The sequence below is a fragment of the Oncorhynchus tshawytscha genome, linkage group LG07 (genome assembly GCF_018296145.1).
Source record: "Oncorhynchus tshawytscha isolate Ot180627B linkage group LG07, Otsh_v2.0, whole genome shotgun sequence".
NCBI classification, from domain to species: domain Eukaryota; kingdom Metazoa; phylum Chordata; class Actinopteri; order Salmoniformes; family Salmonidae; genus Oncorhynchus; species Oncorhynchus tshawytscha.
Window position 1 is genome coordinate 52,465,261 of NC_056435.1, and position 18,990 is coordinate 52,484,250.

The following is an 18,990-nucleotide window of genomic DNA, read 5'->3' on the forward strand; positions in this document are numbered from 1 at the left end:
GGCTTATCATGTTTCTATAAGTCAACTAGCCAGATATCTAATTTATTAATCTAATAATTTAGCCAGCAGTGACAAATCAGGGTGGGTTGCACCAACATAGATAAAGACTGCCAAAAATTGCTCTGTGTGACCACAGGAAAAGGTTAAACTGGGTTAAATCAAGACTGATTCATTAATCATGCTTAACAAAACTTCCTGGTTAAATTCAACCCTTTATCTAATTTTAAGTTAAATTTGCACTATTACTGTTGTCACTTTTGGATATTACTACAATGTACTATTTATTTTTGAACCCATTGAACAAAATGTTTTTTTTTTAGCTGTTCTCTCATTAACTTTCTGGTGGTAAATTAGTGTATCTCACTATAACTCATCTCCAAACAGACACTTCTCTCTGACATGTGTCAATATTATGCTTCCCAACAGACCCCTGTAGATCCAAAGCTCTAAGACAGCTGGCAAACTGCAGAAAGTAAGTGGTATCGAACATAATTATGTAGTGAATAAGTGTGCATAAATATAGTGGAGTAAACATTTACATTATGGGTCAAACACTTGGTGTCATGGGGCGACGTGTTCACACATTATAATGCAATTACAGGACCGAGCACAGTGAAGCATGATGACAATTCTGGTGACCCACTACCAATCTTCCCTTAAAAAAAATTAGGCACTGAGCAAATTTCAAGTCTGCTGAGCCTAAACTTGAACATTTACTGTGAACACTGAGGCTGCACTCGCTTTAAGTTACAGACAATGATCAAGTAGGCTACTGAGGCTATTTGATCATAAAGTAGGTCTACCAGAGTGGCCTACCATCAAAAACAATGGAAAAAATGTATCCAATAACATTGTAACATGGAAATAGCTGTTCTATCATTCAGCCTACAGTAGTGGTGGTGTTCAGCAGCCAATGTGTGATGTTCAATGTAGGCCTACATTTCATGAGCCTTTTGAAAAAAAAAACATGTTGGGATTGACAACCTGTTTATCCACTTGTCCTCAGACATGGAGGTGACTGAAAATGTTGTTTGATGCAAGAAACCACTTTACAAAATAAAATGCATTATTATTCCTATACCATTATAACAGAGAATCAGACAAATGATGCAACCCTCTGCCTATTGACTTTTAGCTTATTCAAGCCTGTCTCAAAATACAATACTGCCCCTTAAGACAAAAAAAAGCTCTTTATCTGACTTGCTTTTCAAAAAGGTCTAGAAATGTACACACGTTGTGCTTTGTAGAAAGCAATCACTCCCCCATTGCTGACTATAAATGATCTACAACTAGGCTAATAACTCACTAACTAGTAAAGGATATGAACAAATGTCCACACATGGCTTCAGTAAATGCAGCTTTGATCTCAAAACAAGCACATCTACTCACCACCACTCATGCTGTAAACACAGTCCAGTTCAAAGTGAATGGCACAGATCCATATATGGCAATGGTCTATTTGCATATAGGCCTAATGCAACTCTGATTGGTTATGCCACACCAGTATTTTTAGAGTACTGGCTGAGTCATGTGTGTCAATGCAATAGAATCCTACTCCAAAGCGTTCTGCATAGTTTGTTTTGTTTCGGTATGTTGCATTGAACGCTAATATTGTGTTGATTCGATCACAATTTCCACAGTAAAGGGAAACTTTGATAATGTTAACTAAATGGGAACAGGGCCGGTCCTTACATTTTTGCCACCCTAGGAAAGACAAAAAAATTCCGCCTGGGATGTAGCCTACCACGGTGGACAGCAAATGTAATTTGATGAATGCCCATCCATGTGGTAGGCCCACCATTTGTAAAACAGGCCATTGCATTGGCTTTATTTGTCACACCCTGATCTGTTTCACCTGTCTTGTGCTTGTCTCCACCACCACTTTTGACACTGCCCTGGATTACTGACCCCTCCCTGCCCTGACCCTGCCATTTTGTACTTTACGGACTCTGACCTGGATTACTGACCTCTGCCTGCCCTTGACCTGTTGATTGCCTGCTCCCTGTTTTGTAAATAAACATTTTTTTTTTAACTGTCTGCATCTGTGTCTTATCTTGAGGTCTGATATTATTAGTCTTGATTCTTGTGACTAATCAATTTGGCTATTTAAGCTCTGAATATCAGCTAACCAACTTTATCAGACGTTATCGTGAGCCTATTTGCAATGTGTTTTCACAGCAGGAAATGCAGAAGTATTTTTTCTGTTTTGCTATGATAAGCTGGTCAAAAATGTACAGAAACAAACTTGAAACCACTGATCATGACAATTGGGTGAAACTCCTGGACAACAGTTGTGATTGTCCATTCCATATTCATTTTTCCTGTACCTGCAATGGACAAGCAAAATAGTTTGCGCACCTGCCTTTGACAAAGTGGGCATTGGTTATCACAGAGCTGCATCAGCGCTCAACTAAAAAGCCCACTATGCCACTGGTTGAGAGAAATTTTTGGGTAGAATTACGTGAGGTTTTATGTGTTGTTGTTGGAGGTGCATCTTGGACACTTTAGCTCAGAAAATGCCGCCCGCCTAATCCTGCCTAATGAGTGGGCCGGCGGTGAGGGGGAAAACTCAATCTCGTGCTTCTCTGCACAGGCTGATATTTCTTCTGAGTGGCAGTCCCCGCACATTTGTGCAAGCTTAAATGGAACATTGCCCACTACATAACCTCAAGTGTCAAATAAATGCAGTGTATCAGGGGAATACCATTGTTTAGTGACAAATAGGTTATATTAATTTAACGCTTGTAGGCTATCCATTATCCTGCAGATGGATATGAATTAAAGATTTTGATGTTTACTATTTCAAGACCAACATCCTTTTAAGCGGGTTTGGAAATGTAAAAGAACATGCTCTGTATCTGGAGTTTTCTGAGTTTCAAGGTGCATGGGTGTTGTTGGATCAACATAAAGGGAATGTGCTCATTAACCTTTATCAGTTTTATACTGATTTGTGAGTGTATTAAGTGGAGTGGAGCCAACTGTTATTGCTCTATGGAAGCATAAGTATGCAGTATGCAGACATTGATTCTGTAAAATCTGTAGGCACATATGGGTGCACTAGATGTAGGCTACATACACTGAATACAAATATAAACGCAACATTCAACAATTTCAATGATTTTACGGAGTTACAGATCATATAAGGAAATCAAAATAAATTGAAAAGGCCCTAATCTATTGATTTCACATGACTGGGAATATAGATATGCATCAGTTGGTCAAACATACCTTAAAAAAAAGGTAGGGGCGTGGATCAGAAAACCAGTCAGTATCTGGTGTGAGCACCAGCCTCACGCTGCCTCATGCAGCGTGACATCTCCTTCGCATAGAGTTGATCACACTGTTGATTGTGGCCTGTTGAATGTTATCTCCTCTTCAATGGCTGTGTGAAGTTTCTGGATCTTGGCGGGTACTGGAACACGCTGTCATACACGTCAATCCAGAGTATCTCAACATGCTCAATGGGTGATATGTCTGGTGAGTATGCTGAAGAACTGGAAAATTTTCAACTTCCAGGAATTGTGTACAGATCCTTGCAAAATGGGGCCATGCATTATCATGCTGAAGTGATGGACGAGGATGAATGGTATGACAATGGGCCTCACGATCGCAACACGGTATCTCTGTGCATTCAAATTGCCATCAATAAAACGCAATTGTGTTTGTTGTACGTAGCTTATGCCTGCCCATACTACAGTATAACCCCTCCACTACCATGGGACACTCTGTTCAAAATGTTGACCGCTTGCCCACACAAAGCCATACACGTGGTCTGCGGTTGTGAAGCCAGTTGGACGTACTGCCAAATTCTCTAAAATGACATTGGAGGTGGCTTATGGTAGAGAAATTAACATTCAATTATCTGGCAACAGCTCTGGTGGACATTCCTGCAGTCAACATGCAAATTGAACGCTCGCTCAAATTTGAGACATCTGTGGCATTGTGTTGTGTTACAAAACGGCACATTTTAGAGTGTCCTTTTACTGGCCCCAGCACAAGGTGCACCTGTGTACTGATCATGCTATTTAATCAGCTTCTTGATATGCCACACCTGTCAGGTGGATGGATTATCTTGGCAAAGGAGAAATGCTCACTAACAAGGATGCAAACAATTATGTGCACAAAATTTGAGAGAAATACACTTTCTCTCTGGGATCTTTTATTTCAGCTCATGAAACATGGGGTCAACACTTTACATGTTGCATTTATATATTTGTTCAGTATAACTGCCCATATAAAAGCTACCACCAAATTGAAATATGAAAGCCATCATTTGAAGATTGAGTTATCATTACAAGATTATTGTGATAAATTTAATTTTACTCTAAAACATTCCCTAAAAACAACCTATTTTAGGTAACTGGAAGTGGGCCCGACAGAGAGAGCAAAGACAGAATGATATTGAATAATCACTCGCTCTTTCTCAATTCAATTCAAAAGTGAAATAAACAATTAACAGTAAACATTACTCACAAAAGTTTCAAAGGAATAGATACATTTCAAAGATTAAATTATGGCTATGTACAGTGTTGTAACAATGTGCAAGTAGTAGAGTACGAAAGGGAAAATAAATAAACATAAATATTTATCACTATCTCACGCCGCTCTCTCTCTCTCCAATTACATGTGTCCCATGATAGAGCTCCTCAGGGGACGCTACTGACAAGATTACGTGTGCCGTGCGTGAAAGGGTTTATTTCGACAGGAGAAGAGTGGAATTGTTTAGGGCATGGACTTAACGTCTCCGTTTAAATGTAATAAATATGAATCGAAACGAAGTATTTGAAGACTTGTTGGTTGATACACTTTAATGATGACATATCAGGCACGTCAACTCAGTTTGCACATGGCATTGGACAATAATGAAGTTGCTGAATAGCGACGCACTTGCATTGTTTGAGAAATTTCTGAAGAACGTCAGTAGTAGCCTATAGTGGAGAAGCAGAAAGGTTTTTTTTATTTTAATTTTAGACGAATACATTTATCTCGCCTGCTGACGGATGCGTGCGTAGGCCTACAAAAATATTTATGGAATTGAGCAGAGAACATTCGAATTTCGGAGGATTACCTTGATAGACAACCTTCATCATGATGAATCGGGCTTTCTGGGATGCGATATTTCTCATTACTGGTGAGTTCAATGAAAAAAAAACAGTTGGTAAAATATTTGAATGTGTAAAATGTTAAATAAAAAATGGATTTGAGTAAATCTGAATTTGCTATACCATAAGGGAAAAGGTCATTATTATTTCCTAATAAACTAGCTTTGCTTCTGTAGACCATTTTCCTTACAAATAAAACCTCAACCAGAGGTCCCTGAAAAAGCAGGGAGAAACGACAATTGTAAATACAAAATATTAACAGTAACCTCTATCTCAATATTTTCGTGGGCATCAGAAAGGACAAAGTTGATACTCCAGGCCTATATAGCCTAACCTAGCCTACTCATACCCTGGGAATTTGGTTTCCAGGATTCATTGAATATGGCTCCAATTTGTGAATTCTAACCATTTTTTGTGGCTATCCCTCAGGGTCAGTGGCATTTCACCTTTTCTATGAGAAAAAAAGATGGTTGGCCGACCAATGAGCCACTGTTGATGTTTGATGTAGCATGCGTTAACTGTCAGTTCAGACCTATTCATAGGTTTCTAATGGCCTCGTCCTTTTAGTAGGGAGGGAATACTTGACCCTGCTACTGTTATTGGTTGTTCAGTTACACTGGTTGTGTACAAAATATAGCCCTATTCCCTAAACAGTGTACTAATTTTGACCAGGGGTCTTAGGGCTTGGGTTAAAAGTAGTGCACTATGTAGGGAATAGGGTGCCATTGGGGACAATCGCTGCCTTGACACAGCATTCATTTGCCCTCTCTATTTCTGGACTTTGTACCTTGTTACGCGCACAGTGTCCTTAGCAAGATCACAGGGATGTCACCCATTTAACTGACGCTCAGTATTTAAAATTGTTTTATTTAATTTTTAACCATCATTTGAAATCTCAGAAAGGGAAGAGCTTGCAAGAAAATGGCCCTTCCTGAAACCCTTATGACAGACTGCAACCATCTCTTATCTATTTGAGCAGTATGGTGATGGCTAATTTGATACTCAGCATTTTTATTGTCTGAGTGGCGCAGCGGTCTAAGGCACTGCATCTCAGTGCTAGAGGCGTCACTACAGATCATGGTTTGATTCCAGGCTGTATCACAACCGGCCGTGATTGACAACAAGATGGCGCCGAAGAACATGGCTGACGTTTTACATTCTCCCAACCAATTGTGCTATTTTGTTAGTTTTTTTGCGTTTTTATTTTTTTAACTCATTGTGTACATAATGTTGCTCTTATGACTGAAAATAACTTATTCTTGAACTGCACTGTTGGTTAAGGGCTTGTAAGTAAGTATTTCACGGTAAAGTGTACACTTGTTGTATTTGGCGCATGTGACAAATAAAGTTTGATTTTGATTGGGAGTCCCATTTAGGGTTTGGCTGGGGTAGGCCGTCATTCTAAATAAGAATTTGTTCTTAACTGACTTGCCTAGTTAAATAAAGGTTCAATAAAAAAATGCCTTTCTCCATATCACTGAATAACAGTGAATACTTACAGTATTCTAATTGTGTGATCTCTCTCCCAAGACCTGTCTATATTAAGACTATCCCAGCTTAGACCTATTATAGACCCATTGTAGTGTGTTCATCCTATTGCCACTCTTGGACTACTCAACTGGTAAGAGGAGCTCCAAACATAATGATAAATGTGAGCGGTATGAGTACAGAACATGCCTCAGCATGCAATCCACAATGAGCCCAGTGCAATATAAAAAAGAGGAGTGGTTAATTAGGATCAAGTAATAGAAATAAGATACTATAATATGATTGCAGTGCAAAGATCTCCTGGCAAAAGCCAAGACATTGAACAGAAGAGGGAGGTGGAAAGCAATCATGGGAAATCCTATCCTCCCAATGGGGCAAAGTGGTTTAAGTCAAGTAAGTTTGATGTGAACATGTAATGGTTGGAAACAGAAAACAAAAATCAGTGTTCTTAGGTAGTACCCCCCCCATGGCTACGTTTACACAGGCTGCCCAATTCTGATATTTGTTTCACTAATTGGTCTTTTGATAAGCTCTGAAAAAGTGATGATGTGGCTGCGCAGCCCATTTCAGTCAGTTTCACCTCAGTGAATAGTACTCAGGATGATAAATGGGGATCTAATTAATGCCACCTTGTCTTGTGTTCCAAGTGGGAGATTAGTTATACTTTAAGAGCAACAAGTAATCTGGAGACGGCCTGTTTCCTGATTGTCAACTATTAAAGCCAACTGGAATTTTGTTAGTTTTTCACTGATCACTCTTGACATTATTACTGATGTATGTACTTTATCATTTCATAATCTGTTTCTTCCAATAGGTTCCCTCTTTACATATGGAACAGGCCAGGATAATTCCACTATTGCTACTAATTCTACAATTACCACCACACCTCCTGTAACTACCACCACTACCACTGTAAATGTTACTACCTCTTCTACTACCACCACCAGTATCACCACTACAACCACCATTCCAGTGAAAAGTATGTATTTGTGTGTGTGTTTTGTCTCTGTGTGTGTGGATGTGCAGGTGACTGCACACACACATTTTATAAATGCCTTTATAAAACCTCTCTACAGGGTGCTCCAGAGAATTGTTCACCTCTTCAGACTCATTAACTGGTGCCAATGGTAATTCAAGGCTTTTCTAGTGAAGAGTCAGATGGCAACAGAGAATGTATTTCAAAAGTGGACACATACTAAGCTACACATGAATTAATTGGTTTATTTTTTTCATAAATCTAGTTTCTCAGCCTGGATAGAATGTAGCAAAAAAAAAAAAACAAGTAGCCTAAATCCCAGGTTACCAACTATCACATTTCCGTCATTATCTGCGAGGCACCATTTAAAATCCAGAAATGCCTAATGACTAATTTCCGTTCCTCCTAAATGTTATCCTCGACTGACTGCCAAAATCACATGAAGAGAGAGATGGAGCTGTATCCCAAATAGTGCACTATGTAGGGAATAGGGTTCCATGTTTGACCAGAGCCCTATGGTCCCTGGTCAAAAATAGTGCACTATAGTGAATAGGGTACAATTTGGGACTGCTAGAGAGGGGCTGAGGGGTAGCTGGGGCAGATGCCTCAGGGAAGAACAGAGAGCTTTATACAGACTCTGAAAGAGAGAGGGGAGAAAGGACAATGCATGTAGGCTGGAATCCAACCAGCCATTTACTAATGGAATGGAGTGTGTTACGGTCGGCTGTACTGCAGCAGTCTGTCTGTTCATCCTCTCTCTCTTTCTCACTTACTCCCTCTCTTCCTCCCTCTCTGAATGCCACATTGTGACATCTGTTTTGGCTGCCCGAGAAAAGATACTCAGACTTTTGTTTGGGCCAGTCAGGTTGGAATTTGAAACCCTGACTGTATAGTTGATGAGTAAGAAATTTGTCCAGACACAAAAATGTGGTTACCGTGTTCTTCCTGAGTTCTGACCTCTTCAGCTCATCCCAATGTTAATTTATTTCAGAAGATGAATTTTGTTATTCTAGCCATAATAAATCAAGTTTGATTGGATGTAAAGGGTAGAGGAGAGAGGCTGTCTGAGAAGCTTACTAGCTGTCAAATCCTTGTCTCCTCTGTCCTTGTTTCCTGAATTCCTCTCAAAGCTCAATAGAGTAGAGCTCGGAAGGAGGGACCTTTTGATCCACTCCATAAGGAGGAAGCAAGGACATGATGGCTAGTAATCTTTTCAGACACAACCATGGAGTGAAAAGGGTGAGCGTTTTACTTCCTGGCTTCAGGGATGTGCTTCTAATGGGTTTGATGATGGACAGATGTTTTGTTTGCTGTGTCGTGGCACTGGGGATTTGACATGGGGTTAGACTTGTCCCTTGGAGGGCCCTGTCCCTGACATAAGCCATGACAACCCCAGTCACTCAGCGATGTAACAAAAGGCTTAGAATAAGTCTCCTCTGCCTCAGGAACTTCCCAAACTGGAGGCATGGGATGGAGGCGTGGGAGTAGATTTTGACATTGTTGTCCAAGAATTAAGTTATTTTCGATCTATGACACTGACTGACCTATGGAGTTTTGGTAAGGCGTATGGCCAGGTTATTGGGCTCTTTTACAGTGTAATCCTACAAAGAGAGAAACGGCATGTTGGAGGGGATCAGTTTGAGCAAAGCTAAGTGCAGAATTTCTCATCATCACATATTGAGTAGTTATTTGGAATACAAGGTGATTTATAAATCATTGAGTACGTGCAATCTGACTGCAATCCAGTTGCACAATGTTTTAGAAATACCCTTAAATGTCATTCATTCTCTCTGTCAGAGTTTGTTGCAGCAGCTGTTCGATCCCACTTCGATGACTGTCCTGACTCCCACAGCCACTTCTGTTTCCATGGCACCTGTCGTTTCTTGATTCTGGAGGAGACACCCGCATGTGTGTAAGTTCAACTTCTCTTTCTCTCTCGCTGATACACGCACCCACATAGTTGAAATAAGGCTACGTCCCACAGTAAGGCATTGTCGTCATTATTTCAAAATCAGGTGAATCATCATTGTTACTCAGTCTGTATGGGAAATTGTTCTTCGATAATGAACTTGTGCCCTGTCTTTGCTGGTGACCTGTCACAAGTAAACTGTAAAAGGTTAGCATATGTTGTAAGTATTTTATTTTGAGTGGTCACCAGTTAGTAGGATTTATGGAGAGTTTGTTGGGTAAGCCACCCAGTTTTAGGTCTGTCTGTGACATCCACTTGCTTATCCCAGTTACTAATAATCATGTACCCATTAAGAAAATTACTAAAACTGTTACATCCCTGTGGATTGATAAGTAATTGAAAAATTGTATGGTTGAGAGGGATGAGGCAAAGGGAATGGCAATTTAAGTCTGGCTGCACAACTGCTTGGCAAACGTACTGCAAATTGAGAAATCATTTGACTAAACTGAATAAAAAGAAGAAGAAACTACACTATGAAACAAAGATAAATGACAAAAGAATGATAGTAAAAAGCTTTGGAGCACCTTAAATGAAATTGTGAAAAAACATTCCTCTACCTAAGAATAGTAAAGCCCCCTTTACTGGCTGAAATAGCTGACCAATCAGCCTGTTACCAACCCTTAGTAAAGTTTTGGAGAAAATGGTGTTTGACCAGATACAATGCTATTTTACAGTAAACAAATTGACAACAGTCTTTCAGCACGCTTATAGGGAAGGACATTTAACAAGCACAGAACTTACACAAATGACTGATTGGCTGAGTGAAATTGATGATAAAAAGATTGGGGGGCTGTTTTGTTCAGACTTCAGTGTGGCTTTTGAAATTATCGATCATAGTCTGCTGCTGGAAAAACATATGTGTTATTGCTTTACATCCCCTGCTATATTGTGTATAAAGAGTTACCTGTCTAACAGAACACAGAGGGCGTGGAAGCTTCTCCAACATAATCCAGGTAGAATCAGGAATTCCCCAGGGCAGCTGTCTATGCCAATCTTTACTAACGACAGTGTGTCTATGTATGTGGTGTATGAGTAAAGCCAGTGTGTCTATGTATGCAGATGACTCAACACTATACACATCAGCCACTACAGCAACTGAAATGACTGCAACACTTAACAAAGAGCTGCAGTTAGTTTCAGAATGAGTGGCAAGGAATAAGTTATTCCTAAATATTTAAAAAACTAAAAGCATTGTATTTGTGACTAATCATTCACTAAACTCTACTAAATCTTGTAATAAATAATGTGGAAATTGAGCAAGTTGAGGTGACTAAACTGCTTGGAGTAACCCTAGATTGTAAACTGTCATGGTCAAAACATATTGATACAACAGTAGCTAAGATGGGGATAAGTCTGTCCATAATAAAGTGCTGCTCTACCTTCTTAACAACACAATCAACAAGGCAGGTCCTACAGGTCCTAGTTTTGTCACTCCTGGACTACTGTTCAGTCGTGTGGTCAGGTGCCACAGAGGGACTCAGGAAAATTGCAATTGGCTCAGAACATGTATGTCAATCTCTCCTGGCTCAAAGTAGAGGAGAGATTGACTTCATCACTACTTGTATTAGTGAGAGGTATTGACATGTTGAAAGCACCGAGCTGTCTGTTTAAACAACTAGCACACAGCTCAGACACCCATGTATACCCCACAAGACATGCCACCAGAGGTCTCTTCACAGTCCCCAAATTCAGAACAGACTGGGATGCACACAGTACCACAGAACCATGACTATATGGAACTCTATTCCACATCAGGTGCAAGCAGTAGAATAAGATTTTTATAAAAATGAAAATTACACCTTATGGAACAGCGGGGACTGTGAAGCAACACACACACATAGGCACAGACATATGCATCTATATACACACACGATAACATACACACACATACACATTTTGTGTTGTAGATAGTGGAGTATCGACCTCAGGGAACACACTTAGTGTGTTGTGAATTATGTCATTAATGTATTGTCATGTTTTTCTAAAATTGTTTAACTGCCTTAATTTTGCTGGACCCCAGAACGAGTTCATTTGGATCCATAATAAATACAAATGCATCCAAAGTGTGTTTAGGATCTGTTCTGTCAGTGCTATGTTTGTACACTGATTCGCTGCAGTTCGTAGAGCTGGTCTGATCATGATACGAATTTCACTGGCCTATGGAATTGGAGCGCGACAGTTCACTTCTCACTGAGTGAGATGAGCAGAAAAGGGAATTCCGTCCAGGGTTAGGCTCTTTGACCTAAACCCTTTACTAAAATGCTCTTCAGTAGCGACCTCTTGAGACACTTTATGGCATGTTCATAATACAAAGGGTATTGTATGGGTAGCAATATGATGCAAAATAGTTTTGCAGACTGAACTATTCTTTCTGAAACGTAGGGCTAATAGTTCTACTTACCTGTTCTACTTCATTAATCTCTACCTCTATTAGTCTCTTCCATAGAGATACAATTTATTTATAGATGTTATATTTAATGCTGTGGTCTCTCCATTGCAAATGGAGTCAGTGAGTTTGTCAAACAGCCTTGAAGGATCAAGTCCATGCTGCTGTATGAAGTTTTATGTCCTTTCTCCACTTCATGTTTGACAGGTGTCACCAAGGCTTTGTAGGGATGCGATGTGAGCACGCTGACCTGCTAGCTGTGGTGGCCACCAATCACAGGCAACAGACAGTTGCCACGGTGCTAGTTCTGTGTGTGATTGGTTGCGTCTTGACGATGCTGCTCTGCACCCTTTTACAGTAAGTACATGATGTCTGCTTAATAGGAAAATCTCTCCATGACTTATCCCATTTACTGAAATGGCATATCATAAAGACAACTACGTGGTTGATTAACCAACCACACTGTGCTTAACCAACCACACTGTGATTCTGCTCAATGTGCTGTCCACAAGAGAACAGCAATCTCCCTCTGACACTGCCCATTCACTGAGCCTACATACCTTGTGTAGACATCTGCGTCATCACACTGTGATTAACCAAACATACTGCACATGCTACCATGATGAGTTTGTCCATAAAGTAAGATTAAAAACCCTCCACTGGTCTTTAGAAGGTAATTTGGTGTGTTGACCTGAAATCATTCGTCATGAAGAGTTTGTCCTCTCTCTCCTAGTTGCTGGTGGAGGCGGGACGGTTTGGGGCGGAGGCACAGACTCCACTGTGCCCCAGAGAAACAAGGCAGTATGCTGAAGGGCAGAGGGTCATGCTGTCACTCTGAAAGTGGTACAGACTTCAACTTACTTTTCATTTTGTACTTATACCTAGTTTTGTCTTTTGTCTGTTTCACATTCTCAACTGTTATCATGTTTGAAATGTGAAACTACAGGGTTTCTAATTATGGTAGTCGGTATGGGGTATTTTTGTAATCAACTGGAGAGGGTAGATGGCTATGAGCCTTAGAGGTCGGTTTAATGGCCTACTGTGTCCAATCTGCTGAAGCATACTGAACCTTTCTCTGTGCATATAGGACCCATCTGGTTTGATCATGACCGTATTAAAGGCTCACGCGGTGTATGGGAACCATTGAGGTGTTGCTGACACTGCTGTAGCTAATGGACGTTTCCTGTCCTTTACATCCATAGACTTGTAGAACTCTCACTTGAGGACTCTACTCTAGCTCCCACACAGGGTTCTGAGAACACTATACTGAGAAAATTGTTATGCCCATATTAGAACAGGGTTCTCTATAGACTATGCTTACTACTGTACTCTTTCTCATGCTGTATGAACTTTGAATGTTCTTGACTCGTGTTTTGGGGGAAGTACACACTAACAACATTATCACACCCAGACCGCAATGTCAATCAAATTATAAACCACCTTCCTCCATAGATATACTGTACTGTAGTTAGATGCTTGAAAGACTCAGGTCTTCTCAGTGGCCTCTCTTACCCAGCAGTGGCATGCTATGGGTCTATCTGATGGTTATGCAAACCCAGGGCCAATATTTCCTTAACTTCTGCCCCCTCATGTAAGTTTCCTATATCATGTAGAAATTTGACTTAATCTGAAACACAATTTTAGAATATAAGGTACTTTTCTGATATAATTGAATGACATGTTCTGTTTCTACTTTGTCCTCACATCCCTTATTCACAAGGTACCATTGGGATTGTGTTTTGTTGTTTTTAGGTGGCCTAGACTACAGACTTTATCTCTGTTTGGTGGGATAGTGTGTTATTGTAGTCCAGATCAATGGTTGGAAACTCATCTCTCATTTAAAACAGCGATCAGACAATTCTCATGGAATTGTCTTCAAACCTTAGTGCATAGAATAGACTGTAGTGACTTTGAGCATGACTTCTGAGTCTCCATACCACAATGTCCTTTTTACAAAATGGGTTGATATGGCTATCTGATTTCCTTGTTTTTTTTATCTTATGATTTCCCCTCAGTGGTGTAAGAGAAGAACTCCTGCTTGGAACGCCAGGGATTTTCATGATGGGCTGCCTTCTCTCTTCCTCTGTCTATTCAATCCTAAAGACTGCTGGGACATATGGATCATCCCTAAGATGGGCATCAGACACCTGGCTAATAACATCCTCATAAGACTGAGAGGGAGTAGAGACCCCCTCTATCTCTATTACCAGACCAAGGGAGGCCCATTTGATGTGAGAGTTTCATGTCGTTTCAGAACCTCCGCACACTTTGAATACTGTGATCTCACTACTGTTTTAATGCATGGAGGAGAAGAGATGGGAACTGACCGGTCAGAAATACCAAATTCTCCGGGAACAGCTCTCTGGAACTGGACTCCTGAACAGATACCCTCTAAATTGTGAGCGCTTAGTGTGACATCATCACTGTAAAGATGATGAAGTCAAGGACATGACCAGGAACATGCTGGACATAAGAGAAATACTTTTGACAACTTGGTGTCCTGTGGGGTTTTTGGCACATGAAAGCAACTATTTCAGATTTCGATTTGAGGTATAACTTTGTTTTATTCACTCAAACTCAGAGGAACTCCAAATTTTTGTCTTTTAAGAAGCTAAAAACACAATGAACAATTGTTTCATCAAAACTTAAAGCGCACAGAGATTTAGGTGGGGCAAGAACATTTTAGTTTCTGTTTTAAGCAAGGGATATTGACATACCTCACCTGACAAAAATGGGAGATTGCTACTGGGACTCTTTAACCCCACTGTGGATTAAGGACCAATGGTGGGACTTGGACATAGATATGGGAGAAATTAAATGCATGCTAAAAAAGTAGATATAAGAGGACTGTATAGTCTCCAAAAACATTGCCAACCTATAGTCCCTTATTAACTTATCTCCCACCATGTATCATTATTCCTGATATGCCCGGCTTTCTATGAGTGTGCACATTGCATTGTACCTCAGATATTGTAGTGTTGGTTGTTTCTTTCCGTTCCTGCACAAAACCTGCATTACATTTTCCTCTGCCTCAGAGGTTTGAGTGAGTGATGCACATACAAACAGACGTTGTGTTCTAGCACTTGTTTTATGCACATATGTTACTGGGAACATTGTATGCATGAGATTCTTATCATGACCTATTCTAGATGTACACTTCATTGTATAGTAATGTTTTCTTGTGGTACACGTCATAGCAAGCTTGCTCACGATTGCATAGCACACTTCTGCACTTAGGTTTCTGTTACTTCACATGTGAGAGATGCCAAATGCACCTGAAGATCTTACATGTCTGATAGAGCACAGAAAGACTCATGTGACAAGCGTCAGTTCTGGGTAATAACACTGTAACAGAACGATTGAGACTCAGATATTTCACGTTAAAATATATGTAAAGGAAAAAACAATAATTGCAAAGTTAAACAAACCATACAGTTAAATGCACAGATCTACTTTGAACAACTTCCACAGAAAATGTTACAAAAACATAACGGAAGGATAGTTTGTGCTGTTTGTGCCATCATTCTTTTTACCAAACTTTGTATATGCACTGTTCTTCAATGTATTTATTTGTATGTCAAAGTAGTCCTTATGCATAGTTGTATGGTTTAACTTTGCAAACAGTTTTTTGTTTGACATACATTTAAAGTGAAACCTCTGTCCCAGCATCACTGTTACCATGGAATTGCCCTTCTATAGGGTGCATCCAGTCATGCATACACAGGACCCTGTTTCTATTTATGAAACATATTAGACAGCACAGTGTTTGTATTTATTGCACACCACAAATATGCACAAAACACAGCTTTTAGCTGGAATGACTTGTTAACTGGAAATTGTGCAACACTTTTTATAGAGCATCATTTTTAGAAACTGTTAAAACCACACTTTACAGATATGGTACAATAGATGTCTGAATAAGAAAATATGGTGGAAGTAGAGCGCTGAAGCGTATGAATGGCAATTCTTGTACAGTTTTGGACAAAAATGAATTGCTGAAAAACAAATACTTGGGGAAAAGAAAGTTGGATGGAGACCTGCTTTATATTTATTTATAAATGTATATATTTAATTCAGACATTTTGTCTATGATTATTATACCATAAGCCTACCATTTGGTGGAAATGGAAAGCAGCCTAAAACCACATTTTGAAGTAAATAAATGTTTGGAGCTTTCAAGTGTATTAAAAATTTGCAAGAGATGGTGAAAGAGAATTGAAGTAGGAGGGGTAAGCATGGAAAACACACCTACTGAACAATGTAAAGTTGTAAACTATACAAATGAAATATAATTTGTGTACTCCCATGTTTTTAATTTGAAGAGAATAAGGATCATGGACTATACAGTATTAACTTCAGACTTGACCTTGTCAATGATTAACCTCTTGGATATTCATCAACAGTACAACTGTACTGGATATTTTCGTTGGAACTAACCAGTTGTATGATGATGTAATGTCCTTGACTTATGTTTTTTTTCTTTTTCAATGAAGACTGAAATCTGTGAAGGTGGCTGTCTCCCTGCTGTTTTCTGTTGCACAGTAACATAGCAAGACGTCTACTCGCTAACAGAGGAGAAAGGGTCAATAATGAGAAGCTGTGGATTGTTGGAACACAGTGTAGACTTACACCCGTCTATATGACACACTTTTTGATCCTCACTTGACTTTCTCTCTCCCTCCATACTCTCTCCATTGCGTGCCGCTACTTTCACCTCTCCTCTTACGGCAGTTGCTCTCTTTATTCAGAGCTCTGTCCACCCCCCCTTCTACTGAATATTTTAAAAGGCAGAATAAATGAAAAAAAAAACTCTAAACAAAACCTCAGGCACAATTGGGGAATAAAGAGCCTCGGTCCTGAGTGCTTTTTTTTTTAGCTGAGGGAAGGAAAGGTTTTATTCTAATTACTTCCATGGCTATTTGTTTGCTTGTTCCTTGTTGAGTAAGAGTAGATGTCGCTACAAGAAAAAAATAAACTGTGCCTGTACTTGTTCAGTGCATGAGTATAGCCTGTGTGACGTTGACTCACTATCTCCATTCATTTGGCTTTTTCAGTTGCAGATGTCTTTTGCTTGACCACCACCACCACTCGTATCCATCTTTTGCTCTACCCTTCCTGTTTCTCCCTCCACGTGCTTCGTTTCCCAATCCCATTATGTTAACAATTGGATTTGTGTGGAGTGCTTAAGAGCCGTTTGGCTGAGCTACTAAACCCAGCTTTGAATTAAGAAGCTCTTTTGGGGCATCCCTCCCTATGGATACCACTGGAGGCTGGTTGCTATTTAATTGGTGAGGATGGACTCATTCCAATGGCTGGAATGGAATGATATCAAACACATGGTTTCCACGTGGCTAATACCATTCCATTCACTCTCTTCCAGCCCTTATTATGAGCCATCCTCCCCTCGGCAGCCTCCTGTGATAGATGCACAAAAGGCTTACTGTGTGATAGAGAGGAAGAATGGATAGAAAGAAGAGGATGATCAGATGGAGGTAAAGGGGAAAAACCAAAGGCAAAGCTCCAGTTCAGCTGTTATGGCCCTATAATGGAGACAATGATTTTGCCTAAAGCTCTTTGGTGCCTCTCAGGGCCATCTTTTTCTTTTGGTGTTGGTTTTGAACTTCTGACCATCCTCTCTGATCCTAACCCAACATTCCCAGCATCTGCCTTGGTGCAGATGGCAAGGCTAGGCTAGGAATAACAGTATTAGGGTTAAGTGAGCAAGCTCCATCTCCCCCGCCTAGCTGTCCATCCTCCCAGCCCGATGTTCCTTCTCTCCCCCTCTGATATAATCGCTGATTGTGCTCATACACATCATCATGATCTCTGCACTCAACATGTATGTAAACGCAGGCACTCTTCAATGGGATATTTTTTTGTAAAAAGGGATCTATTGTTTCCGCAGTAACGGCCTAACTCTTCCGTTTCCGCATTCACTTATCTCTTCCATTGACGCAGTGCATGGTTATCTCGTGTCTTTGGCATCATTAAATTGAATACTTATTTTATCAAATAAATTCTCTATTATTACGTGATTAAACTAAGCATGTAAATGTAACTAACTAGGAAGTATGGGCACCAAAGAAAATCTTCAGATTACAAAGTTATAATTTTCCTAATAACTCTTCAGATATTTTAATATCTGATCATTTAGTCTAATTAATGAATGATTCTTTACCTCATGTTAGTCTCATTCCAAACGTCGTAAATTGTTGGTTATCTGCATGAACCCAGCCTCTATGATTCATCCGTACATCAATTGTCTTAATAATTTATTTACTAACTAAATAAATAATACAAATGCATAAACGAACAGATATGGTTACAAGGAAATGATAGGGGAGATTCCCTAGTGGGCTAAGCCGATATGACGGCTTGGTGGAGAAAGGGAAGTGTGTGTGGACTGAGAAGGGTGGGAAAGACAAATGAGTCGCTACACAGTTGATAATTATATTAATTGAAATGCTAATCCTCTGCACATGAACGCTCACTCATTTGGGAATAATTGCAATCAATATATATGTCATCTTGATCTCTGTTGGAATCATCCGTCTTTCTGTTGGAAAGTTCATCCAAGCGTCTCTCTGCTTCCCGGAAGTCTTTCGTGGTTAGAATAGATACTTCAGAGTACCATTCAGAAATGTTCTTATAGAATAGATGTTTCGGCAGTTGTCGGTCTTCGCATCCCAGGTTAACAATTTCTAGCTGCGGACTAGTAATTAGTATCTAAGATTTGCTCTTATTCTGTTTAACCATTTCCACCCTTGTAGCCAATGCTCCACGTGGTATGGTTAGAAATTCCACAACCATTACAACCTTAGCTTGTACTGAGGGTTTTGTGGTCTCTACTCAAACCTTTGCCCCCTCAGCTGACCTAGGTAAGCATGGTCTGAAGAGGAATTCTTCAGGTGGGGTTTTTATTCGTAACAGTAGAGAAGGGCTGTTCCATGACGCCAGATCCTGTCTGTGCTCATGGGGGCGGGCCAATGACTTAGTTAAACTTTAAAGGGAATACAATTCTCTCACATTAACATCATTTCACAAATAGTTTAATCTTTACTCATCTCAT

General features: G+C 39.9%; 1 protein-coding gene across 1 annotated transcript; it reads left to right on the forward strand.

The window, feature by feature from the left end:
* Positions 1-4,609: 4,609 nt before the first annotated feature.
* On the forward strand, positions 4,610-16,429 carry LOC112254807 (protransforming growth factor alpha). Its single transcript, XM_024427683.1, has 6 exons — positions 4,610-5,131; positions 7,405-7,569; positions 9,364-9,478; positions 12,129-12,278; positions 12,655-12,764; positions 13,937-16,429. The coding sequence occupies exons 1-6, from the start codon at positions 5,089-5,091 to the stop codon at positions 13,942-13,944; spliced, it is 591 nt and encodes a 196-aa protein (XP_024283451.1). The 5' UTR covers positions 4,610-5,088; the 3' UTR covers positions 13,945-16,429.
* The last annotated feature ends 2,561 nt before the right edge of the window (positions 16,430-18,990 follow it).